This window comes from Euprymna scolopes, chromosome 34, assembly GCF_053919585.1.
Source record: "Euprymna scolopes isolate OS-2025 chromosome 34, ASM5391958v1, whole genome shotgun sequence".
Classification (NCBI taxonomy): Eukaryota; Metazoa; Mollusca; class Cephalopoda; order Sepiida; family Sepiolidae; genus Euprymna; species Euprymna scolopes.
This window is the reverse complement of record NC_136515.1, coordinates 77668113-77695612: the sequence shown is the minus strand read 5'-3', so window position 1 is coordinate 77695612 and position 27500 is coordinate 77668113. Positions and strand designations below refer to the sequence as shown.

The 27500-nt window shown below is 32.2% G+C and overlaps 1 protein-coding gene across 8 annotated transcripts in view; it reads left to right on the top strand.

The window, feature by feature from the left end:
• The window catches only part of LOC145259301 (glycine receptor subunit alpha-3-like), a 485592-nt gene that overhangs the window by 7337 nt on the left and 450755 nt on the right, over positions 1–27500 (top strand). For 4 of the 8 annotated variants that reach the window (XM_080117178.1, XM_080117175.1, XM_080117179.1 and 1 more), the window contains exon 1: positions 25741–26021. The exons of 2 other annotated variants lie outside the window; for them this stretch is intronic. In XM_080117178.1, coding sequence (XP_079973304.1) covers positions 26005–26021 — 17 coding nt within the window. In that variant the 5' untranslated portion in view covers positions 25741–26004. Of the gene's footprint in view, positions 1–25722; positions 26022–27500 lie in introns of those variants that run through there. 2 more of the 8 variants (XM_080117177.1, XM_080117180.1) reach the window with 2 other exon arrangements.

Below are 27500 nucleotides of genomic sequence, written 5' to 3'. Positions count from 1 at the left end.
TGAATTGCTTCTTCTGTTAGCTGTTCTTTTTTCCCCCACCCTTACGATTCCGTTTATGATATTTTGAGATGAGGATTAAAAATTCGGATACAACGACTTTCTGCTTTCTCTTTCCACCCCCATCAGGTCATATAAAAGATACACACTCATTTTATTTTTTACATGGAAGACACCACGCATCAAGACACAAGAAGGTTAATTGTAGTGAAGTCGGAAAAGATGAAAGTAGGAACACGACGACTTGGTGAGAATACGAAGAACATTTATATCAAATAAGGGTTAGTGGTACAAAAAAGGTTAGTAAGTCCGTGGGGAGTCGTCTCTGTACGACACCCGGATGGTTCTCATTGAGCGGTCTAGACTTGCTGCTTATATGCCTAATGGATGAGTCCATCTTAGCGGTTATAAGGGTGTGTATATCCCCATAACATTAATGAGTACAAGGTGGTCACTGAGACAATAGATAGACCGGCAGTAGTGGAAAGTGCATATAATTTAAGAGAACGGCTCAACAAGAACTTGTTTACATTGAACTTGAAAACCATCATGTATTCGATGCCTCCGTTCAGTCTCGAAAGACAAATAATACTCCCCTATAGGGGTAGTTGCGCGTGTAATTGTGAGGTAAGGGTTGCGTAATCTCCAACCACACCTCTCCTGAATCGGCACTGTTTGAGTCAAGTGGCAAGAAGGATCTAGCGGGACTAGAAACAAAGCCGAGATAAGCAGAGAGCACATACAACACCCGGAAGTCCCAAATGGTCACACATTTCGTACTGACCAGGTTCAACGTTGCTTAGCTTCGGTAATCCAGCGGGAACCGGTGTGTCAACGTGATGATGCCGTATATGTATCAATCAGCTTTAAAGCAAACCCGCGTTATAGAGTTACACAGGCGGGCAGTTCTAGGATAGAAACTTTGTTCATGGAATTTGCGTTTAGTTTTAGGATAGAATGTAGTGGAAATTGATGATAGTGGTTGTAGCTAGACGAGTATTGATTGCGAATATTTTTCAGGTTATGCATAGATTGAAGCTCGGTTGAGCACCTACCATGAAAATAACAATAGCGCCGAGACAGGCTCGCAACGTATATTATTTGGGAAAAAGATTATAGGGGCATTTAGTTCTCTCTCACTGCAAGAACTGTGATACTTGGGTCGGAAAGTGGAATTGAAGAGTCAGCGCATCTGAGGAAGGGCACTCTAACCTGCAATAAGTTCCCGGGCAACTCCGTCGGCAACCCCCAGTAAGGGACCCTCAGGCAATTAGTAGTGCCAGTTTTAGTTTTCCTCTTGTTCGCCAATTTGCTTAGACACTGATGGAATTTAAGCACACAATGCGCGTCTTTGCAAGCACTCACGATTCTTAAGAAGAAAAATATGTTATTTGATTCAATTCCTTCCGGATAATACTTTGTCCGGAGCGGAATTATTTTCAAATGCCCACAATTTAAAATAAGGGACTTTATTCTGCATTTGTCTGTACAAAGTTACTTTCACTTTCCACCCCCGAAAGGAAATTAAAAAAAAAAACTTGCATACTTAAAAATAAACAGAAACAGACAACAATAAAAGCAAAATAAATTTTAAAAAAATGCAAGCAAATAGAGTGACGAGCACCGCAGTCACGTAATACTCGTATGGGTTTGATTATTTTTGTATGTGAAATGAAGGCATGACAACTGGTTCCTGCTGAATCTCTATTCGTGTGGTATTAAGGCACGTCATTCCGGCAACCTGGGATTTTTATGTCAAAAACAACAACACCAACAAAAAGACGATTTTAATTTAGATAGACTACTTTATTACTTTTTTCTGCTAAAAATCTTTATGAAAAATAAACCAGTTTCTTTCTTTTCTTTTTTTTTTCAGGCTGACGGGCCAACATTTATGGATATTAAATAGTTTGTTATTATACAGGGTGAAATGATAAATTTGTTGCCCTAAAGAAAACAACGCTACAGTTTTACAGTGAAACTTCTATTGAAAAAATCAATTCCGGTAACTTGTTTCTGTAGTAGAGGTTACATCTAATAAATGTAGCCGCCTTCAGCCTCAATCACCACCTCGATACGCGTCCAGAACTGGAAGCATGCCTTTTCGACAAGCGCCGACGAATAGGAGCTTGGCGAATACTCGGCGATCAGGCTGTTTATGATGTTGTGAGAGGTTATGTTGGTGATGTTTTCAACGTATGACTAAACGAAGTAGTTGTAGGTCGGAGGAGAGAAGGGTACAAAGTCGTAGCATTCCTTCTGAAACCAAGCCTGGGTCTCTTTGAACTTATGGGCTGGCGCCGAGTTCTGCTGCCACACCCAGGGTCTTCCAGCGGCATTCTGATTGAACCAGGGTATAACCTTCAGCACATCCACGTGCTGACTTTCAGGCCTCGAAGATGTGAGGCAGCATGATATGAACCTCATTTGAAACCAGACAAAAAGACCATACCCGTAGCCGGAAACTTCGTTGAGCTGTACCCGCAAGCACGGAACCGTCCGGATTTGCATTTTGAGGGTGCTGGCAATGGTCCTGTTGTCATAATTTGGATCGGTTGGCAGCATGAGTTGTACAGCGGCGAATTTTCGATCTCGCTCCTTGACCATCGTGTTATTTTTACACATGGTACAACTCCTATCGCTCTTGGGATTTGTACACAACTGGCTAATCAGTAGATAATCTGAAACAAAGATAAAAACAGTTTTCATCAAACGGAAATGGAATGATGTCTCTTCTAGGGCGACAATTTTATCGTTCCACCCTGTATTTACCTTTCATTGACATTTCTGTTATAAACATTTACATAAAAAAAACACTTACTATATATATAAAAAAAAAACACTTGGAAAAAGCAAACCAACATTTGTTTTGTTTTTTGTTTTTTGGGGGAGGGGGGAATTAAAGTAACATTTTCTTCTATGCTTGACTCGTATTAAAAATCTTTTCCATAAGTTTGAAAGATTTTGCGAAGATTTTCACCGAAAAAAATAAAAACATTAGAATCCATTTGTCGTACCTTAATTTGCCGCGCTTTAATATGAAATCAATATAGAATCAACAGGTGGCATTTGTCGTGCCCTAATCTTCCATACCTTAATTTGTCGTATCTATACATCAATAGATAATCAGCAGAGGTCATTTTTCCTGCCTTAATTTGTTGTACTTAAATAGTGAAACTGAAGATCCTATAAAAGTACAAAATCACTTCAGTATCTAAATCCGTTCGTTAGAGTTAGAAATTACTCTAACTCTATAATTAACAGATATACCGAACGGACTTAGTTCGCTGCACCTTATTATAGCAAAGGCACATACACTGTTTCATCTAGATCGGTCCATTATTCTTTTTTAAGTGGAATTGACAGATAGGCAAACAAACTAAGAAAAATGTTATATATATATGAAATTCATTTATACAAATATTAATGGCTACATATGTGCATACATGTTTCTGTAATCACCCGTTCAAGAGAGACTACGTCTTAAGGCCAAAAATTTACCTCTTGGCCTAAAGACGTAGTCTCCCTTAAACTAGTGATTACAGAAACATGTATGCACACATGTAGTCATTAATGTTTGTATAAATAAATTTAATATACCTGCTCTGTTCACTCATTGAGCTCTTTTTAGTAGAGCATGTTATTTCAATGGATATATTTCTAGAAAATCAAACAACATTGCCATATATATATATACACACACACACACACACACACACAAACACACACACACACATATATATATATATATATATATATATATATATATATATATATATATATATATATATATATACAGTGATGATCATATTTATTGGCACGGTAAAATAAAAGTTAAATTTTGTCTAATAAATTCTAAAAAAGGGATTAAATTAAAGAAAATAACAAAGTATATTATGTATTTTTAACTGGCCTTTCCGATGCAGCAATCGGATTTTAGAAAAAATAAATAACAAAGGAACAACAAACATAATTGCAAAAAACCCTTGTTCAAAATTATTGGCACGATTTATTTAATAATCAATTGTATAGCCTTTGGCCTTGATTACCTTCCTCAGTCGCTTTTCATAGTTTACAACCAAGTTGTTGCACTCTTCAGTAGTAATTTTAGCCCACTCTTCCTGACAATAATCCTCCAATTGAATAAGATTCTTAGGCTTCCTTTGCATTACCCTCAATTTTAATGTTCTCCATAAATTTTCAATTGGATTAAGGTCTGGGCTTTGTGATGGCCACTCCAAAACATAAATATGATTGTCCTCAAGCCATTTCTTAGTCAGTTTAGCCGAATGCTTTGGGTCATTATCTTGCATGAACCACCAACGACGACCAAGTGAGAGCTCTTTAGCAGAGTCTTTCAGGTTTTCATCCAATATTTTAACATAATCTTCCTTTTTTATGCTACCTGTGACCTTAACAAGTCGCCCTGGTCCAGAGGCAGCAAAGGATCCCCAAAACATCAAACTGCCTCCACCGTGCTTCACTGTGGGTATGGTGTTCTTAGGCAGGAAAGCTTGGCCAGATTTTCTGTAAATATAAGACACTTTATTATGGCCAAATAACTCTATTTTCGTTTCGTCAGTCCATAGAACACGTTTCCAGAATGCAACATCTTTATCAATATGACGTTTTGCAAAGGCTAGCCTTGCTTTCAGGTGCATAGGCTTCAATAAGGGAGTCTTTCTCGGACGACATGCTTTTAAACCAGCTCTCTTCAAAACTCTACCAACTGTATGTCGAGATACATTCACTCCAGAGGTGCTCTGTTCATCAACAATCTCCCCAACAGAGATCCTTGGGTTTTGTTTTACTTGTCGAACAATTTTCCGTTCATCTCTTGGGGAAAGAATCCTTTTTCTCCCTCTACCCTCTAAACTCATAACGTGGCCTTGCGATTTGAACTTGTTTATTATGGCTCTAACAGTGGATTTGGGAAGGTTTAGCTTCTTTGAAATCTTATCATAGCCCTCCCCATTGGTATGGCATGCTACAACAAGCTTCCTGACGTCTTCGCTGTGTTCCTTAGTTTTAACCATGGCGATTGAAAATTATAATTTAGTCACTTATAATAGTTTAAATAAATCGCTATCTAAAAATTATCTGAAAAAAATTATTCACTGAATTAGCGTTAAACAAGCATAATATGGCTATAAAAAAGTTCAGAAAGCACGTAAACCGGAAATTGATTGATATTATACTGATACTAAAAGAAAAACAAAGCCGTGCCAATAATTTTGAACAAGGGTTTTTTGCAATTATGTTTGTTGTTCCTTTGTTATTTATTTTTTCTAAAATCCGATTGCTGCATCGGAAAGGCCAGTTAAAAATACATAATATACTTTGTTATTTTCTTTAATTTAATCCCTTTTTTAGAATTTATTAGACAAAATTTAACTTTTATTTTACCGTGCCAATAAATATGATCATCACTGTATATGATGAAAATTGGTGAACTAATATTGAAACGTGAAGACATGAAAAAGGAATAAACCAAAATAATATGTTCATCAACGTTTCGTCTTTATCTGAAGACTTCCTCGGGATAATTGATTTAAAGAGATAAAATACTAATACAATATTTGAAAACATACTTGCTGTGTTTGTAATGTGCAGTGGGATTTTTTTTTCTATTTCCGAAGAAAAAATAGCTGTTAGCATTCAAAGTAGGGAAAGCGTTTATGTCATGAACTAAGTTAATTTTTTACGACATATTACCGTTAGAATTAAAAAGATAAAAAAAAAACAACTGCATGTGTTTGAAAAGTTTAGAAACAACATAATGTGTTTTTAATCTAATTTAATTTTATTTTAGTATTTTGGCTTATTGCTTTTTTTTCTATGAATAAATTATCGATTAAGAATAAATTGCAATCATTACCGCATAGTTGTTAACCCAATTATTAGCATGCTGTTAAACACAGATATATAGTGACTAGCGGGGGTTAGCGGCATTGCCCGGTCGTAAAATACGCTTAAATATGATATTTTAGTTTGTCCAGATTTCGTATATATTAGAGTCGTTATTTCAAAAGTAAAAAACCATAGTATTTGAATGTCATTGGCTAGAATTGAAAACGAGACCAAAACTGTCACATTCAAAGCTGGTGACGTTACCACTGTACCAACGTGACACGCATATGAACTGATTAACAATTAAAAATTAAAAATAAACTAAATAAATAAAAATAAAGATGAATGTAGAAAATGTTGAACATTTTTTTTTTCAATTTTAACCCCTTTTTTACCCCATAAAAACTATTTTAACCCTTTGTTTTACCCCATAAAAACTTTTTTAACCCTTTTTTTTTTACCCCATACAAACTTTTTTAACCCTTTTTTTTACCCCATAAAAATTTTTTAACCCTTTTTTTTACCCCATAAAAACTTTTTTAACTCTTTCTTTTTACCCCATAAAAACTTTTTTAACCCTTTTTTTACTCCATAAAAACTATTTTAACCGGCTAACGACCTATAAAAGAACGACTCATAGAATATGCAATCATTTGAGCCCCCTAGCGCCGCTCTGCGACTTTTAGTTTCGGAGAATCTAGAGATTGAAAATATGGAGACTTTTAGTAATTTATTTATTGCGGATTATAATCCTCATCTTCAGTGGTTGTTTCCCCCCCCCCAACGATTTGGCTTAGGGTAGGATTAAAACCGTTAACTTCAGACAATTCTCACCTGGAACCGTAGAGATTCAACGTCTCTATGAACTGCGCCACGGGCCCCGAAGGGCGATCATGGTTGGATTTTTTGGTCTTATAAATTCATGTTTATTTCTTATCTGATCTTCCATGGTCGGGTCCGTACCGAATGGTATATATTGTTGTTTTTTTTAATTTGAATTCATTATTGAGATGAGTATTATATATTAGTTTATTTATTGCGGACGATTATCCTCATCTTTATTAGATATTGTTTCAAGTCCGCAATAAATAAATTAATATATAATACTCATCTCAATAATGAATTCCAATTAAAATATATTTGGAGCTTTTTATATATAAGATTTTGTCAGAATCCTTTAGTTTGTTTTGGTCACGTCATTTTCACGGTGGACGTTTCATAGTAATTTAACGTTGTTTGTTATTGCTATTACAATATCTGGATGCCAATAATTTTGGCACCTTTGCAGGTGGCTATTTTCCCTCAGCATAAAAATCAACAAAATTTAAGCCATTTCTTAAATGGCGTTTTCCTATTAATTTTGGTACGATGCTGGTTCTGTGTAGTTCCAGGTCCACCATCCAAGGTTTTGCCATCTCTCTTTAAGAACAGGTTAGTATATTGCTAAGGCGCCTCTAGCGGGGAATGCCGAGGGGACTACCCACAGATTCTTTTGCACGCCAGAGTGCTCTTCCTCTTAATCAGTCCCACTTTCCGACCCTTGTGTCACATCTTATCGCCATGGAAGAGAACTAAAATTCATTTATTAACTAAATTAACCATCCCGACTCATATCAAAATGAAAGTCCATTCGTTTATTTGTTAAGGTTGAATACAGATTTATTTTATACTATATTTCTTGCAAAAAGTTATAGTCCATTGAATTAGCATGAGTGCTTTCTACTTAATTGATGGGTGAACATTAATTAAATTTGTCCTACTTTTTGGTATTACATATTAATCTTCCACTAATATTTCCAGCTGACTACAATATGGTTGTCTTCAAGTCTAATGTAAACAAGTTTTTAATGAGCCGTTCCATATGTTAACAAATTTACCGAATTTCCATTATTAACGATTACTATATTGTCCAATTTCTACTGTACACTCTTTAACCCTTATCCTCGAGTCGCCTCTTGGCCTTAATAAGTGGTGATGCATATGTAAAAAAAAATCCATATATTAATACGTTAGCGTGTGTGTTATTTTCTGTGTTACGCTTACATCCGGGTCATTTAATTGTTATTTACTTCCATTTCTTGTCATGAATAATTTTACCACGGATTGCTTTCGGTTCTAATTATAACTGATGGCACTCCAGTAATCTATTTTCTTTTTTTTTAAATAAATAATAATATATAAAAAAAAATCGATAGAACATTAACTCTATAATAATATATACGAAATCTGCAAGAATTAAAATATAAGCGTATTTTACGACGGGGCTTTGCTGGGCGTTCGTGATACTTCAGATGACTACTTTTGCAGTTTTAACAAAAAGGTTACAATGATATCAGAGCATCTCCATCTATGCTGAATATCTACTGAACGCCAACATCAATATATTACATATGAATGAGTACCCCGTGGAATTTCCACAGGTCCCACTAGTTTGTATTAATCCATAACTGTTCATCAAACAGATACCATAATACTTTGTTCAAAGCACCTTATCATAACAAAACCCATACAAAATTTTAACTGGATCGACCAAGTACTTTCTAAGAAACTTCTAGAGTAAATCGGGTATTGTAGTAATTAATCCCTATTAATCTCTATTAATCATTAATAATATTTAACTTTACTGTGAACGGATGCTGACTTAGTTTGCAGCATCTAGTCATGACATTTGGTCCATACAAAATTTCAGTCAGATCGGTTCAGTAGTTTTACAAGAAACATTGGAACAAACTTGCAGAAAGACAGAGAAATATGATATAGATACCGATAATAAATTTAAAAGATTAACTAGCAGGGAGAGCGCAATTGCCTGGAATATTATGATGATCAATAAATGTCTCACCCTCCCATACTTTTATTGTCATTGAAATCGGTGAAATCGACCATTTTCAATCGATGAATTGTCTGTTCTAGTTGGGGACCTATCGAGGTGTACCGGGAGAAAGCTTCACATGCCTTCCTGCACTGAATTATCCCATAATAAATGGTTGTGTGTATTACAATGTAGAGAATGCAATGTTGATTTTATTAATTTTTTTTTCATATAATGGCTTGAATTAAAGTTTAAAATATTAAAGTATCACGGTTCAATTGCGATCTAAACGGAAACATTCATTTCGAACGTGACCCGATTTTATCAAAAAACCGCTGTTGATTTTATACGTCGCGCCTTTCTGCTTGCTTGGTGATAAAACTCGTCTTTTAGCCTTTTTGAAGTGATTAACCGCGACAGAGTGTTGATCAGTTCGATTTTTCTACAAGGAGGAATTTCTAACGTCTGAAACCATCAATATCTGTAACAGAGAGGTGAAATAAAGTAGGAGGCTTTTCTGTTCTCGTATATCCCTACTTATATATAAAGATTTGTTTGTCTGGGTGTGAAAGTCTGTTCTTATAAAATTCAAAACGGCTTGGCCCATTTTCTTTCACGCAAATGTACCTCATGTGCTTGAGTATGCTCTTAGATAGATATCGAAAATTAATAATCAAGAAAATCCAATTAAGGAAAGAGCAGTTAAATTTTGAGTAAAATTAACACTTTTATACAGCCTAACATCACAAACGGATTTAAGAATTTTAATACCGTACAATCAGATTCACATATAAGGTTATTTGATTAGAAGGGGGCGCAGTCAAAATGAATGTTTATGTTTAGATCAAAATTGACCTGTTGTATTTGACTTTTGAATTTTAACTTTTGACTCAAGTCATCTATATATTAATACGATAGCGTGTGTGTTCTTTTGTGTTCCACGCTTACATCCGGGTCGGTATGTTCTTCTATTCCTTCTCATAAATAATTTTAGCAAGAATCCTTCCTAAGTTTTGGTTTCGGTTTCGAATATAGCTGATGGCACTTGAATAAACTTCTTTTTTTTTTAAATAATTTTATTAAGAATTCTTCATAAGTTTTTGTTTCGATTATGGCTGCAGGAATTCAAGTTATATATATATACATATTTTTTTTTATACGTTTATATTTTGGTTTCGACTCTAGCTAATGCACCCAAGTCATATGGATATTTTTTTTTTTTTACTTTTGAAATCGTAACTTTATATAAAAATCGATAGAACGTTAACTCTATAATAATATATACGAGACTGCAAGAATTAAAATATATTTAAGCGTACTTTACGACCGGGTATTACCGAGCATTCATGTTAGCTTAGATAAATACTTTTGCAGTTTAACCAAAAACAAATTCGTTGCTCCTCATTCAATTCCGAACAACGACGGGTTTTCTTGTTAGTATATATATATATATATATATATATATATATATATATATATATATATATATATATATATATATATATATCGAAAATGGTAATTAGTAAAAACCTGAAGAAAGTACTCAATACTATTGCAGAGCAAATATATGTTTTATTTTTTATCTGCTTAGTAACACAGGTGTCGATTAATACGATTCGGTAACTGAAACATGTGTAACTAAGCATATAAAACGGTAATAAAAAATAAAACACACACACACACACACACACACATATATATATATATATATATATATATATATACATTAGATTATAGTGATTCAATGAATTTCAAAAAACCTTCTTTAAAGTGAAATGTTCGAGTTTCATATCAATGATTTTTATTATTCTAAGAAAGACAAAGAATACTTTAGAAATTTTATCTCCTTAACCTATAGGGTTTCGATGTCTACCAAATATTAGCCAAATACTTGCTAAAGTCAGTGAGACATGGAAAATGAAAGTCAAAATAATTGATTAATCAGAAGTCATATAGCAAGGGAAATTGAAGAAAAGGATATAAAAATTTAGATCCAAATTCCATGGTGATTGTTCTTTAAAGCAATGAGGTTATAAGATCAAAGCTGTATATTGGGTAATCTGCATAACTGAGTAGATATCCGGGTCGGGCATATTCCTGGAGAAATTCTTTTTGTGGGTCCAGTGAAAAGTCATTTATTTGCTCTATCTTGTATATCGAGCAATTTTTATTTAGGTGGAATAATGCTTATAGAATATTACTGCCAGTAATATTTTGTAAATCTTATAATAACAGGTTTCCATACCAGCTGATTGTACAATAACTTCATTCTGAAGTATATATATATATATATATATATATATATATATATATATATATGTTATGTTATGTTTGACGTTCATCTTCGTCGCTAACTGTTTGCAGTTTGAACCAAATAACGTATAAGGCAATACAAATGAAGACTCAACAAACAAAGGTAGATCAATAAGGAGTGTATTAGGAAAAGTATATTTGCATAATGGTTGTCAGGTAAGATAGTCTTGGCTGGAGAACATATCTGCTCTCGGCTCGGCCTTCGGTGGCTTCTGGTTAACACACACTCAGACTAACCGAGTCTTGCTATTTATGTGTAATATTATCCACATATGCAAATGAGTGAGTGCCACCACAACAATATATATATATATATATATATATATATATATATATATATATATATATATATATATATATTCCACAATTAAATCATAAAATAAGCAAAACATCTTATTCCATTGTACACGTTGTTGAAAAATAAACTGTTGTAATATCTAATTTTTATAGTCCAATCGTTCATATATATATATATATATATATATATATATATATGTATGTATATATATATGTGTGTATATATATATATATACAATAGCATACCCTTATTGAATTGATGATTTGACCTATATGCACTAGTACATATATATATATATATTTACAAATTCAATATATATATATACCATATATATATGTATATATATGTACATATATATGCATATATATATATGTATATATATGTATATATACATATATATACATATATATATTATATATATATTATATATATATATATATATATATAATCATTCACATGCAGTACTGTTTCGCTGTTTCACAGCTCATATATATAGGTATGTATGTTTGTTTTTATATATGTATCTATACGACATGATCGCGTTGACACACCGGTTCTCGTCAAATCACCGAAGTTAAGCAACGTTGAGCCTGGTTAGTATCAGATGGGTGACCATTTGGGAATTCTAGGCGCTGTATGTGCTCTCCGCTTATCTCGGCATTTGTTTCCAGTCGTCCTGTACATACACTTCACTTGCCATTGGTATTTAACAATGTCGACTCAGGAGCGGTGTGGTTGGAGATTGCACACCTCTTGCCACAATAATTCCACGCGCAGGCACTCTACGGTGGGTATCCATAGTCATTAAAGACTGAAGGAAACCTTTATATATATATATATATATATATATATATATATATATATATATATATATATATATATATATATATATATATATATATATATATATTATATACATTTTGTTTAATTCTATACTGGGTCTACTGGGATTTTTTTCCGTAGATGGTAATAAGCAAGTTGATAATATTTGTCTGAATAAACAAATGATAGAATACATACGCCTTCAAGCTTTAATAAACTCCATTAAGTTACATTTCATATTTCTTATTTTCAAATGTTCTCAGTTATCTCCCTTACGTATAATCTGTTATTAGCGTTGATAAAACAAATGTAATAAATGAATGAAAATATATGATAGAAATAACTTTTTTTTGCTGTTTGTCATAATTAGTTTTTTTTTTTTAACTTATGTTCCTTATTTTCACTTTTGCACTATCAACTCTTATGGAAATAATTATAAGACTACTCGGCGTTGCCCATATCAAAAGTCTAAAATATTTATATTAAAACTTCTTACCATTCCCTGTCTGTATTTCTTTTGCTTCCTCGATTTCCCCCTCCCCATTTAACTCTCTTTCTTCGTCCAGCTAATTCTAATCTATGGACATACACACAGATAACTTTTTTGTTGTATATAGATTCATCGAGGTAATAGGTGTCATCAGAAAATTAACTCCTCAATTAAAAAATTGGAATTACTTCCCTTGATTTAGTACATATTTAATCCTGGTCGAACATCTTCCTCCCTATGACCAAATCTGCACGAGTTTATCTTTTTAAACGTTAAATATTATTCATTCTGAATAACGCCGTTCAAGAAAATATCAAATTTATGGGTGTTTGTTTCGTTGTTTGTTCTTCGTGTTAACCGGATATACAAACATATATACGTACAGGTCCTATATCCAGTGGTGAGGCTCCAGCTTGCGGGCTTTGGGGAGTGTGGAGCCAACCTTTAATTGGCATTGCTCCCAGGTCCACTCTGACCCGGAGTTGTAGTACCCGTTAAGGTCCCAGCTATGGGTTAAATAGAATCCGACTTGAAAACAATAAATATATTCTGTTTAAAAAATTTTTCTTCAAAATCTTTGGATTCGGCATTAAATAACCTGAAAAGGGTTGATATGCCGTAAAACAAAAACAACCAACCAACATACGTACAGGCAACTGCAGTTTTCATTATGGATTAGTTTACACCGGTTTAAAAAAATTGTTTTTTTAACGTTTATGAATTTTGGAGATAAGGATGGATTATCGCATCTTGAGTGTGGAGAAGGTTGGAGGTTACATCGACCGAAACTTTATGAAATTCAAATTCAAGATAAGAATAGTCGTCCGATTTTTTCAAATAATATAAATCGATTTTTTTGTTCAAATTTCTTTTCTGTTTGTTTTTCTGGATATTGGTGTTGCCTCTAGGTGCCATAAATTCACTCGCTATATCATAGACTTTAATGGAGATATCATTTTTCAGGTTCAAACTTCCGTTTAAATAACATTGTTTGGACTTGTGTTGCACTTGGTTTACCGGATATATTAATCAGTTAGTTTTCTAGTTTGTTTTTGTTTGTTTTTGTTACTTTTTATAGGGGCCTGGTTACTGAAACTTTTGAAATATTTCTAAAGTTTCAATTTATTTTCACATTGTACACTAGCCTGGGTGCCCAGCATTGCCCGTGTGTTTGGAGGTGTATGTTGAGCCAAAATAAAGTGGTAGTAGGCAGGCAGGCTCGAACCTGTACCGCGAAGGAGGAAAAGAACGTGAAAAAAAAACTGACGTATTTGCTGTTGCACCCATCGCCAAAGCGGAAGTCACGTATGTTTAAATTAAGGGTAGACATTTGAAAAGAGGGGATGAATTTCGAAAATATCGGGAAAAAAGCGACGTCTCCCCTGTAGAAAAGTGCTCAGCTGAGGGTGAAGGAATTTATGTTTTTGGTCAATTTTTCGATATTTGTCGTCCGAAGGTTCGATCTTCAAAATGATACCAGTCTCGTGAAAATCTGTTCCTTTGTTAAAAGTTTTAGGTAAACATACATACATACATACATACATTTAAACAGACAAGTGAGATTTATATATAGATAATCTGTTTGTTTTTAGTTTAGTTTTCTTTCTACCTCTCAGCTCTAAGCCGACATCATTGATGACACTGGTTTCAAAATCTCAGGATATATTTTATACGCAACCCTTCTTTTTCGCGTTACTCCTCCTCGTTTTCCATAAACTCTTATCCTCCACAAAATGTAATGCAAAATTGATCACACCCTTTTAATGCCATCTCAAGAATTTATTACAAATTAATTAGCAAAACATTTGTTTCATTTCGTACGAAACAAAAAAATATTATAATTCGATTGAAAATCTTTTAAACACTATTATAAAACATCTATGATAAATCAATTAACAATTTAAAAAAAACTATTATAAATCGATTAAAAATAAAAAAAACATTATAAATCGATTAAAGATAAAAAAAAAAATTATAAATCGATTAAAAATAAAAAAAAACATTATAAATCGATTAAAAATAAAAAAAAATATTATAAATCGATTAAAAATAAAAAAAAACATTATAAATCGATTAAAGATAACAAAAAAACCTAGTCTGATAACCTATGATAAAAACAAATAATATTTTTTAAACGTCATAAATGCTATTTTTGTGCTGATACAGTTTGTCCCCTTTTTTACGAACCCCAAATTATATATCATGGTGGACACTAATTTTTTTTAGCTATAGGATAAGAAACAAAAAATTCACACAGAGAAGAATTCGATCCACTTCGTAAATTTTCTATATTCTATCAAATACACCAATTTAAACAAGTTCTTGATAAGCCGTCTCCTTAAGTAATCCAATTTACAGGGAAACTTGTAAAAAATGACCAATTATATCTGCTCCAGATTTTTTTATGATATCATTGATGGCAGGAAGAGGACTTTTGACATTTATGGAACTAGCTCCTTCTCTACATGAATTAACAGCCTCATTTAATAATGGTAAACAGGGTTGTCCTACAAAACTCAGCATTAGGCGTATTGTTGGAAATTTATTCCTTTTGTTTCATTTGACTATTATGAAACATTTTTTTCAATAACAAACTAAAAGTCTTTGAGCATACTTGCCGTTGTTAATACCGGCTTGGCTTTTACGCGATTTCTGTTTAATTTTTATATTAAAAAAAGATCATAAGGAGACGTTCGCTGAGGGTTTTCATATATGGTTTCATTTAGAGAAAATTTGCTTAGGAGAGACTCATGCTATCGTAGTTATTTATTTATTCAACTTAACTTTTTTAACTTAACAGAAAGAATGACGCACACGGACAGACATCTAAAAACTCAATTTAAGTTAGAGGTTTCCTACAGGATTGGCGCCACCTCGTTCGCTCAACTTCCCGGAGAGATCGGTTTGAAAAGCTTAGTTTTCTTTGTACCCAGAAACGTGATGTACTTCTTGGTCGGATCTCTGTTTTGCCTACGGCGTTTGGTTACTACCTCCCTGGCCCAACTTAACCTCACTCATCTTTCATTCAACTCTGGCGATGATTGTTTTAAAAATCTCGGCTATCATGCATTCAGTGGAACGCTGGTCAAAACTCACATGAGCAAACTTAATCGTTGCCGATGTATAGTCTCTCATCAGCAGCGTATTGTTTTGCTTCGTCTCGAAATGCATCGTCGAGCAGTGTCCGATGCATCCCTCACGTCCGCGTCGAAGCATTTCCTCCTCCAGGGAACAGTCTGTGAGCATGTGTGAGATAGTCTTCTCATCAGTGCCAGTGCAGGTTGTCCCGAGGTTTGACAACTTTCGCTTGGGCCCGGTTGAGTGTTACTCACGCTTTACGAGGGAATTCAACGCCTGTCGTGAGATTTTCTTTCGGTACTGGAAGAAATCTCATTCCAGGGTCCTTCCTATGTAACATTGGAAGCAAAATAATGGAGGATGCATTCAGAAAGAAAAGTTGATTGTTGGTCATCCTGTCCGTTATTTTCATAGAAAGTGTTCGTCATAGCTTCAATCCATGCCCTCTCTTCTCAAACGTTCACGAAAAACACTTGTCTACCTGAAACCACTATCAATGATTTATCCCACTCTTTATATGTGCCTAAACCTGAGCATAGCTTCCATAAACATAGCTTTCATAGAACTGCACACCTGTGGAACTCTGTTCCATTTGCCTGGTTTTCAAGTGACAAAAATATGGTAATTTTCAAGTCCAATGTAAACAAGTTCTTGATAAGCCGTCCCCTTAAGTAATCCAATTTACTAAATTTCCACTTCTAGCGATTGTTGCGATATTGACTACCGTACACTCGTTAACGTTATCCTCGAATTGCCTTGATAAGTGGTGACTACTTTGTAAATAAAAAGCCAAAACTAGTTAAGAAGAAATAAATAAAATAGATTCTTTGATTTTACGAGCATGCTAATTATTTTCTTTTTTAACAATGTTACATACACAGTGGTCCAGTGAAAGCATCTTCACTAAAAACAACAACAAAAAAAAACAGTTCTTTGCGAGATCTGAGACACCGTCAGCCTAAAAGCAAATGGATGCAGATTATATCTGCCATTACTCTGATATTGGCGCCTTTTTTATTTTTATTTTTTTTATGCGGGTGTTTATTAACCTTTTCAACTACTCTCCATGCAATAAAATAAAATAGAGAAATGCCTGTGGTACTTGAAAGCCAAGCGTAGTAAGAAAATACCGTTATCCAAATCTGTATGGCTAGAGTTTTGTTTTACGTTAGTAGGTCTTGTTGAAATAGGTTTCCAGTTGCGTACTTGATGAATCTGTAACATTTTCATTAACAAATAAAATGATTTAATATATTCGCGCAGATGTTTAGATGTTGACCATTTTATTCTCTTCTTTATCTTTCTCTTCGCTGCATTTCATATGTAGCTGTCGATCGTCTCGTCTGTTTAACTAAGACGGATAAAATGCATGAAAGACAAAAACAGTTTTCTTGAAAATTTTACTTAGAAAGAATGCATTTAGGAGTGTGACTGATGTTACCTTATCTAGTTACCTACTTCTTAAACTTAACTTTCTAACTTAATGAAATGAGTGAAGCCGACGGACAGTAAAGTACATAAATGTATGTGGTGCTTGAAGGCCAAACGTTGGGACTGTTTAGTAAAAAATAAAAATAAATTCCGTCATCAACATCTGCATTGCTACATGTTTTGTTTTAGTTACGCCATCTTTGATTTTCCGGATATTTGTTACCATGTCCATATTTCTTTTATTTTCTTTTAAAATCCTATAGTTTAAAAATTGACATAACAATTACATGAATGATTCAGCGCTACGAAACAGGCGCTGTCAATGATTTAACCTTTTAACATGATGAGAGAAATAAACAGTGAGATAGACAACATCATGAAATTTGGAAGATAGACTTTTGTGATGTATATATATATATATATATATATATATATATATATATATATACATATATATACTAGCAAAAGTACCCATCGTTGACTGGGTTCAAAACAGCCAGCAGAAAATGGACTCTTATTAATGAAAGTATGATAGGTTATGAAAAGGAAGGGTTGTAAAGAGATAGCTTCGAATTTGGGGGTATCAAATCCAAAGCAAAATATGATGAAAGTAAAACTAAAATAGATAACCCCCATTATTTATTATACCATACCTGTTCACACTGAACCACTTATCACAATATTCTGTGGATCTATATTAAAAAACCTTGTTAAACTTTGTGACATATTTCCATTCTATGGAGGTCAGGCGCGAACGAATACCCCATAATTTTATTATACCATATTTTTTCAAACTGAAACATAATTATCAAAGTATACTTACGCAGATAGATATGAAAAGACCTCCACAATTTTATTATACCATCCCTATTTAAGTTAAAACATATTTATGAAAGTATTATTATGTACATCTATATCAAAAACACTTGTAAACGTTTTTTTTTCTAATTTTTAAATTTTTATTTCCATACTTTGTGGACCAGCCGCGTACGCAGACCCCACAATTTTAATGAATCATCATTATGCCAGATCAAACATACCCATTCCTGTGTCTCGATACATCTTCTATCATTATATGTGATCAGTTTTCTATAATAGTCAACCATATAGGAGCCTATTCGACACACACACAGACGTTCAGCTTTATATATATATATATATATATATATATATATATATATATATATATTATATTATATTATATTCCAGGTAGAAAGATATCCCAAAATTATGAATAATTAATATATATACAGTGTGACCCGGATATATGAGATATCTCAGGTCTCTACGTTCTCTTATATTCGGATTTCTCTTACATCCGGGGTTCTTACACTGCACAGTAACACAAGCTCTAATTTGGGACCAAAACAAATCTCTCTATATTCAGGTATCTTATATCTGGATTACACTATATAGAGAGAGTAAATAGAGATAGATAAATATACTGTGGGTTCAAGCCGTGAAACGTGCGTACCTAAAATGGACGCTGAAGTATATAAATAGAAAAACTAATATTTTTAAGAACTTTGGCTGTTTTCGTTGTTTACTTTTTTCTTACAGGCGATACACACATTCTTTCTCTCTCCCTCTCTCTCTCTCTCACCATATATATATATATATATATATATATATATATATATATATATGGTGAGAGAGAGAGAGAGAGAGAAAGAATGTGTGTATCGCCTGTAAGAAAAAAGTAAACAACGAAAACAACCAAAGTTGATATATTGAAACTCTACTTAAAACTCTTGGCGCACTATAAATTAAAGAAAATAATAAAAAATAAATAAATAAATATAATTAACATAATGGATGATCACATTTTAATGTATATACTTTCTCTTTAGGTCCTGTCTCCCCCTTTACACTTAAATACGATGTAGTCCTAGTTATAAATAGGCAATGTTTGAGTTGAAACAGCCAGAGTTGTCCTTGACCTGACGAAGCGATTCCCTTACTGAGTTTTCGCTGAAACATGTATGCTTATGTGTAGCCATTTGTTTGTAAACTAAATTCACTTATTTTGGCTCTGTCTAAACATTGAGCACTCTTTTGGGTGACACACTTATATATTTTGTTTTAAACAAACAAATAATTACTACCAATACAATATATATATATATATATATATATATATATATATATATATATATATATATATATATATATATAAATTACAATTAAATTTACCAAAATGATCCAAGATGGTGAAACTAAACTATATTGTAAATATTAAAGAATTAATTGTTATAAAGTTATCTCAACCAGATGTAAAAGCTCGATAAAACCAAATAGGAGATAGAGCTTATAATAGGAGCAAACAGTTAATAAAATATGTTGAAAAACACTTTGAAAAAGAGTTAAAAACATATATAATCCGAAAAGGAAACACTTGATAAGTGGAGAGTTCTTAATCCGCGGAGTTTCGAAGAAATACTTTCCTTCTCATCAGAGGGTAGGAATTAGCAAAACGTGGGATCGGATTTTACATACAAAAGTATTTGATGAAACAACAATAAGTCAAAGATCTTACTTGATAACAAAAAAGTGAAGCAGAGGGAATATGGTGCAGAAAAAGGTGATTACACGTGTATGGATAGTCATGTGAAAGATAAATAATCTAATGACGGTAAAATCCAAAAATATAACTTCAAGAAAGTTAATTGAATTTCCATTTGCACAATAAAATCAAAGAAAATCCCGTAATTGGAAGATGGTCCAAAATAATCGAAAGGCCGAAATCCATGGAATAATTCACAAATATGTACAAGGGAAAAGGGGAAAATTTTCAATAATATTAATAAAAGAAAAATAAGATATGCTTTTATCACTGCTGCCGAGACATAAATATAAATAAGAAAGATCAGGGAAGAAGAAAGGGGGAAAAATTAAATGGTGAAAGAATTAAATATAAAATAGAAAAACAAATGTTAAAATGACCCCGACAGGAAATGCTAAAAGGCGCGAAAACATTTTTAGGGCAAAATAATATAGGTCAACTGAAATGTACGGGTTATTACTTAAGAAAACGTCAGCAAGAGTTGTTAAAAGACACTAAATGGAAAATAAATAAATAAATAAATAAATAAATTAATTAATTAATAGAAAATAAATAAATAATAAATAAATAGAAAATAAAATATAAAATATAAAATAAAAAATAAAAATTATTTAAGGGGAGAGGATGGCCGGTATCTGCAAATTCAAGAAAAAACAAGAAAGTAAGTAAGTAAATGCTTATTTGTGTGTTTATAAGTAATTTATTCGTCGTGTGCAATTGTAAAGGTATCGAATTTTAGTAGTGTTAGTTAAATGATAGGTTAATCGTCGGGACACTGGCGTTGTTGTGTGGCCTATGCGTTGTATGATTTTTAGAGTGGGTTCGAAGATTAAAAAGACTAGTTTTAAAATGTTGTCCCTTAACTTTGGACGCTACTGTATGCATACAAATTTGATCATATTTAATTGGTTCGAAAATATGGTCTATTTATTACGAATTGCTATAAAAATTTACCCATAGAATAGTATAAATATTTTCAAAATGCCTGCAAAGTTTTATCTAGTTTCGTCCCAGAGAACCAAAGATATTCAATATTTATTTCGGCTACCAGTATATGGTCGTTTATATATATATATATATATATATATATATATATATATATATATATATATATATATATATATATATATATATGATGAGAATAATGGAAATAGTATTCCGACGAAATAAAGAAATAAAAAAGGAACAAAACTCTTTATCTGTGCCTAAACCTAAACGTACCTTCCATGAACAAGGTTTCTTTCTTAGAAGTACACGCCTATGGAGCTGCCTTCTGTTTTCCTTCTTTCCAGGTGACTACAATCTGATTGTCTTCAAGTCCAACGTAAACAAGTTCTTGATGTGCCGCTCCACTTAAGTTAAAAAATTTACCGAATTTCCATCACTAACGATTACTATATTGTCCAATTGACCACTGTACACTTAACCCTTATCCTCGAGTGGCCTCTTGGCCTTGATAATGTGGTGATGCTTATGTTAAAAAAAACAATAGTACTAATATTTTTAAAAATATTATTGATGTAATCTAATTTATGACCCCCGTTCCATTTCAGAAACGGAAAAGTCGTTGGAAATTTTTTTTAAAAAGGGAGCTTAGCGTTGTGAAACGCAGTAAAATTGATAAATAATCTTACTATCTTTCAAAACCCTATGCACCCCCCCCCACTTTAAAAAAAAATGACTTTTCTGTTTCTTAAATAGAACAGGGGCATACATTTCATGACATCCAAAATAAATATTCAAATATTTGTACTGGTGTTTTTGAAATTTATAGACTATAAAAATATATATATATATATATATATATATATATATATATATATATATAAATATATATATATATATATATATATATATATACCTCGTTGTCGAAGTGTTTTAAACTGTATATACTGTGTTTAAAGTTAGTTCAACTATTAACTATTAACTATTACACCACACACAGCACACGTACACACACACAACACACAAAAACACATACACTACACACAACACACGCAGATATATACTATTTTAAACTAAATATAAACAATTGTTTTTGTCTATTGCAGTAGTATACAAAGTGACAATTACTATTCGCAGGATATTCGAACCACGTCACAAAAAGCACTTCCAGTCCACCGACAATTAACATAGGAATTTAAGGAAATCAAGTGTTTATCAATGGCAAAACGGCCGAAACGTTGTGACAATAACAAACAAGATGAGGAAGTCAGTCCGACAATCTCTCTAAAGAAGGTTCAACTTTATCTTAGTGGAGGGGCTTTATAAGTATATTTTTAAAAACAAATATTCACAATCATTTTTATGACTACATACGCTAGTATAGTGTTCTATGCTTACGCAATACATATATACAGGGTGTCCAAAAGATCACTAAAGGGGTTAGATACTTTATTTTTATGGTATTTTTCTGTAATTTAACAATCTGACTAAGACATTTGGGAAGCCTTTTAAAAAAAAAAAAAAAAAAAAGGCAGAATTCAAACAAAAGAAAAATAATGTCGTTTAAAAATGTTCTATTTTAAGCTTCGCATATTTAAGCCCTTTCCAAAACTTTATTCAAGACAGATTGCGGAATCTCTAGGTTGCGATTTAACGACCTTATTTCGTTCCTGATGTTTTCCCTCAATTGTTGCAGCGTTTGGGGTTTGATGCTTCCAGGTCCGCCTGCTCGCGGAATGAAATAAGGGAGTTAAATCGCAATCCAGAGATTCTGCAATCTGTTATGAATAATGTTTTGGAAAGAGCACAAATATGCGAAGCTGAAAATGGGCAACATTAAAAAGACAATATTTTTCATGAATAAAGATTGTTTAAATTTTGCAGTTTTTTTTGTTGTTTTTTTTTAATTTCGTAATCGCTTAGTCAAATTGTATTAAAATTACAGAAAGATGTCAAAAATAAAGAATTTATTTAAGTTCAAAACCCTTTAGTGACTTTTTGGATATCCTATACACACATATTTTTATTATTATTTTTATTATTATTATTATTATTATTATTATTATTATTATTATTATTATTATTATTATTATTATTATTTCATGTTTCCACATAAAATGTCATGAGGTGATGTAGAACTTTCTGTATCGATTTTCAGTATTACTTCAACGTAAGTAAAGCTATCTAGCAAGTTATGAAAAATATTTATAGCAACTAAGTTACACATACGCTTCTGCTTTTTATCCCCGTTCTATTTTAGCCTGAAGATTCCCTACAGGAATTCAACACTGAAACATCTGTGTTGCTAAATTGTCATAAATATATTTTCATACATCACATTCTCTCTTTCGCTCTCTCTCTCTCTCTATTTCTGTCTCTCTCTCTATGTATATATATATATACACATACACACACGTATATACATATATATATACCTATATATATATATGTGTGTGTGTACATACATATGTATATACACACATACATATGTATATGTATATATGCACTTATAGAGAAAGAGTGAGAGAGAAAGAGAGGGAGAAATACGAAAGAAAAATATAAATATTATTTTACATTCGGCACCTATACAAAATAATAAAACGCTCAATATAGGTAAAATAGAGCAATTAAAATGTTTTTTGTTTTAGAAATGAAGATTTTAATATGTTTATGTATTTTACAATTTGTGCTAACATTTTATATTAATGCCTATCCTCTGATGGAAAGAAATTATCTTGAGAAAATTCATGAGTTAAGGATTTTTCAATTTTCTAATTCTTTATTTGAAATTTTTGATGAATCAATATATCTTGTACGTTAATCAATTTCAGATTTCATCTTTAATTTTTCTTATTCCTCTTTCTCTCTCTACATATATATATATATATATATATATATATATATATATATATATATATATATATATATATAATATATATATATACGAACATATATGAATCTTATATGTTCTTTCTGATATATATATGCATACATGTATATATATACATACATGTATATATATATATATATATATATAAATATATATATATATATATATATATACATATATATATATATATATATATATATATATATATAAGATCAAATAGTTAATAAAACATGTTTAAAAACACATTGAAAAAGAGTTAAAACATATTTAATCTGAAAAGGAAACACTTAATAAATGGATAGCCTTAATCCGCGGAGTTTCGAAGAAATACTTTCCTTCTCATCAGAGGGTAGGAATTAGCAGAATGCGGGGAAATTTGTATTCCTGTCTGTTTGTTTGCTTGTTTGCTTTTTTTCACAATTTGATTAATAGAAACAAAATGTCCATTACTTTATTATTTCATTTATTTCTATAAATAGTATGGTTCTTGCAAAATATACAATTAAGAGGTTACCTCATTGCATATTATAGTAAGAAAAATCGATTTTACTAAATAGCTATTAATGTTTCTAGCGAGAGAATTGTTTTAAGTGTTCTGTTTAAGATTGTTATGTAATCAACTTTAAATAACAATCATATTGATAATATATTTAATTCATTCAATTTATTTGGAATTATTATTTCTGCCGTCGACTTTTTTTTTAGAAACATAGAGTTATTTCCCCTGTAAACTTCGAAACATGAAGAATTCATGTTTAGGCGGGGGGAGGCGGTCACTCTGGCACTCGCTACTATTTTTATTGAAAAAAAAAAATTGTTTTGATTCATTTAATTTTATTTTATTTGGGAGGGGGATCGGTTTCCAGCGCATGGGAACATAAGTGTTCAATATGTGGAGAATAGCTTCTCCTTTTTGTATCCCTTTTGGTGGTGCGTGTATCTTTTTTGGAGCGTCACATTTACCTGTTTTTATCCGTCCTTTTATTTTTGAAATTTTTGTGTGGGTATCGACGTTGGCCACGATGAAAATTATTAATACACTTAGTATAGCAAGTGTGTTTCAAACGGAACTTCATGTCGACCCGGGCAACGTTGGGTACCTATGCTAGTATATATATATATATATATATATATATATATATATATATATATATATATATATATATATATGTATGTATATATATATATATATATATATATATAAGGATAGGCATTAATATAAAATGTGTGATTAGTTAGCACAAATTTGAAAATACATAAACATATTAAAGTTATATATATATACATATATATATATATATATATATATATATATATATATATATATATATATATATATATATATCGAAACAATGCAGCCAAAAGAATAATTATGGTTAGATTTTTTTTAATATTTAATATTTATTGTCAAATCTCAACTGGTACGTTACTACTTATTTTCCACCCCACTTCACGAAGGCATATTTAGACACAGAGTGTTTTTTTTTTGTTTTTTTGTTTGTTTGCTTTTGTTTGTTTTTTTTTTACTGAGAAAATTCTCGTTCCTCAAGGATATTTACTGTGGATAGTAGCAAAAATCTTAATCACCTAAGTTTAGAAGGATTACTCTTTCCACTGACGACAGACGGCATAAATTGTGGTCTTAGAACAGATACTACACTATGTTTGTTCCGAAAAAAAAAAGGTAAAAAGGGCCAGACCTGTTGTGATAACGCACTTCATTTTCTGCTCTCTGATAATACAAAAATTCCTCTAAATTTATGGAAGTTTTTTTTTTTTTGGTCTTAATCGAAAACACTTTTATTTAACAACATTAAAACTGACCTGCCCCTCTTGGCCTTCGGGACAAGATCAAAGTGTAGTATCTGTTCTTCAGATGCTGCACTTCAATTTCTTGTTCTCTGTTAGTGGAGGAGAAAAACTTCACGTCTGAGACAATTCTTATTTTTTGTTCCTTTTCTCCAAATTAAAAAAGCGACCCTCGTGTCTAACTGTCCCGTGAGGAGGCATTATAAATAAGAACGTTAAACCTGACCTGTTGCCTAATTTTGAGACGTAAGCAAATCGGGATTATCCCCTTCTACCATTTCTCTCCTGGTTGCGCCCGATTTTATTCAAACTCGTATTCTTCGTATATTTATATACGTAGGTCTATTTACGAATATACATGTTTGTTTGTTTGTTTTTTGTTTTTTTTTCTCTTTATTTGTGTGTGTATGTGTGCGTGTGTGTGTGCAGGCCTGTGCTTACCTGCAAGCATCCATATTGTTGCGTTTCTTGCTTATACGCGTCGGCACGGGCGCCCATTTCTTTCGTAGTTTGTTACTGGTTTGCGATAAAAGTCGAGAACCTGCGAGATTACGAAAGTAGAGGGTCGCACAAAGTTATTAAATGAAAACCAAAAAACCAAAAAAACGAAAAAGAAAACTAAATGGTTTGCCTACAGGGTTTCAAACCGGATTCTGCCATCTCAAAATAATATCACTGGAAATACAATAATCTGATGTAAATATATATGACAACATCCAAACGGTAAGTGTATGAATATATCATTGTTATTATGTACATTAATCAAATATATATATATATATATATGCACATACAGACGTACACACACGCTCTTACACACACATTCTCACACGCGCGCGCGCACACATACACATACACACACACACATATATATATGTATATTTACGTCGAAATATAACCTCTGTAGGTATGTAGATGTGCGTGTTTTTGTTTCTTGTTCTCAAGTTCAGTGTAAACAAATCCTTATCGAATCGTGTTATTAAATAATCTAATTTAGTCCAATTTAAACCCTCATCACTCATCGTTAATGTTTCGTCTTACCGTTCATCTGATAAAAAAAAAAAATGAAAACAACTTATTGACAGGTATCCTCTAGTTGCTTTTAGGCGTTTACATCGTGTGATTCGTAGGTGCACACACACACACACACACAAACACACACACACACGCGCGCGCACACACACACAAGCATCCATTATAAAAGTGAGAATAAGTTTAGAAGTTTCTTTTCTCAAACAAAATTATTTTGAAATATTAAATTATTGTCATAACGTTAATGGCTAGGGCTATAACAACAGCACATTATTTACATTGTTTGGCTTTTGAGTGTGTATTCTTTGATATCTTATATGCTTTTATATAGAGTGATCTGCTTCTTGGTTGATTAATTGTGTCTGTGTCGGATATATACCCGAGAGTCAAAACAATAAGAATAGTCTGCTGTCATAGTGCTATTAATGGCACTACAAATATACACACTAAAGAAAGGATAGTGTAATAATTTCATTATAAGCACACATACACACGCTCTCTCTCCGTCTCTCTCACTTTCACATACGTACACACATTCAATATATATATATATATATATATATATATATATATATATATAACTTCATTTCATCACATAAATTAATATACGAAAGTTTAATTTTATGCTTAAACTATAAGTATTTACTTCAACAGTGCTCAATACATAGGTAGAGTTAGGTAGTAAGTTATAAACATATATATGGAAATTAAGCTACACAGAATATTCTGCGTTTCATCCACGAAAGCCTGAGCCCGGCCATCACAACATGGGTGACCATATAGGAATGCTAGGCGCTGTATGTATCGCACGGAGACGTAGAAACTTCCTGACGAATCCTAGCGTGAATGAAACGCAGAAAATTCTGTGTACCTTAATTGTCATATATATCTTTATAACTTACTACATAACTCTCTCTCTCTCTCTCTCTCTCTCTATATATATATATATATATATATATATATATATATATATATATATATATATATATATATATACTAGTAGGCCGCCCGGCGTTTCCCGCTCGTAAAATACGCATAAATATATATTTAACTAATGCAAAATTCTGATTTGTTATAAGCAGAAATAGCGTAGGTAATAAATGTAGGTTAAAGTACAGAATAGGTACAAAACACTTTGCCCTCCCCATATGAAGAATGGCTTTTTAAGTA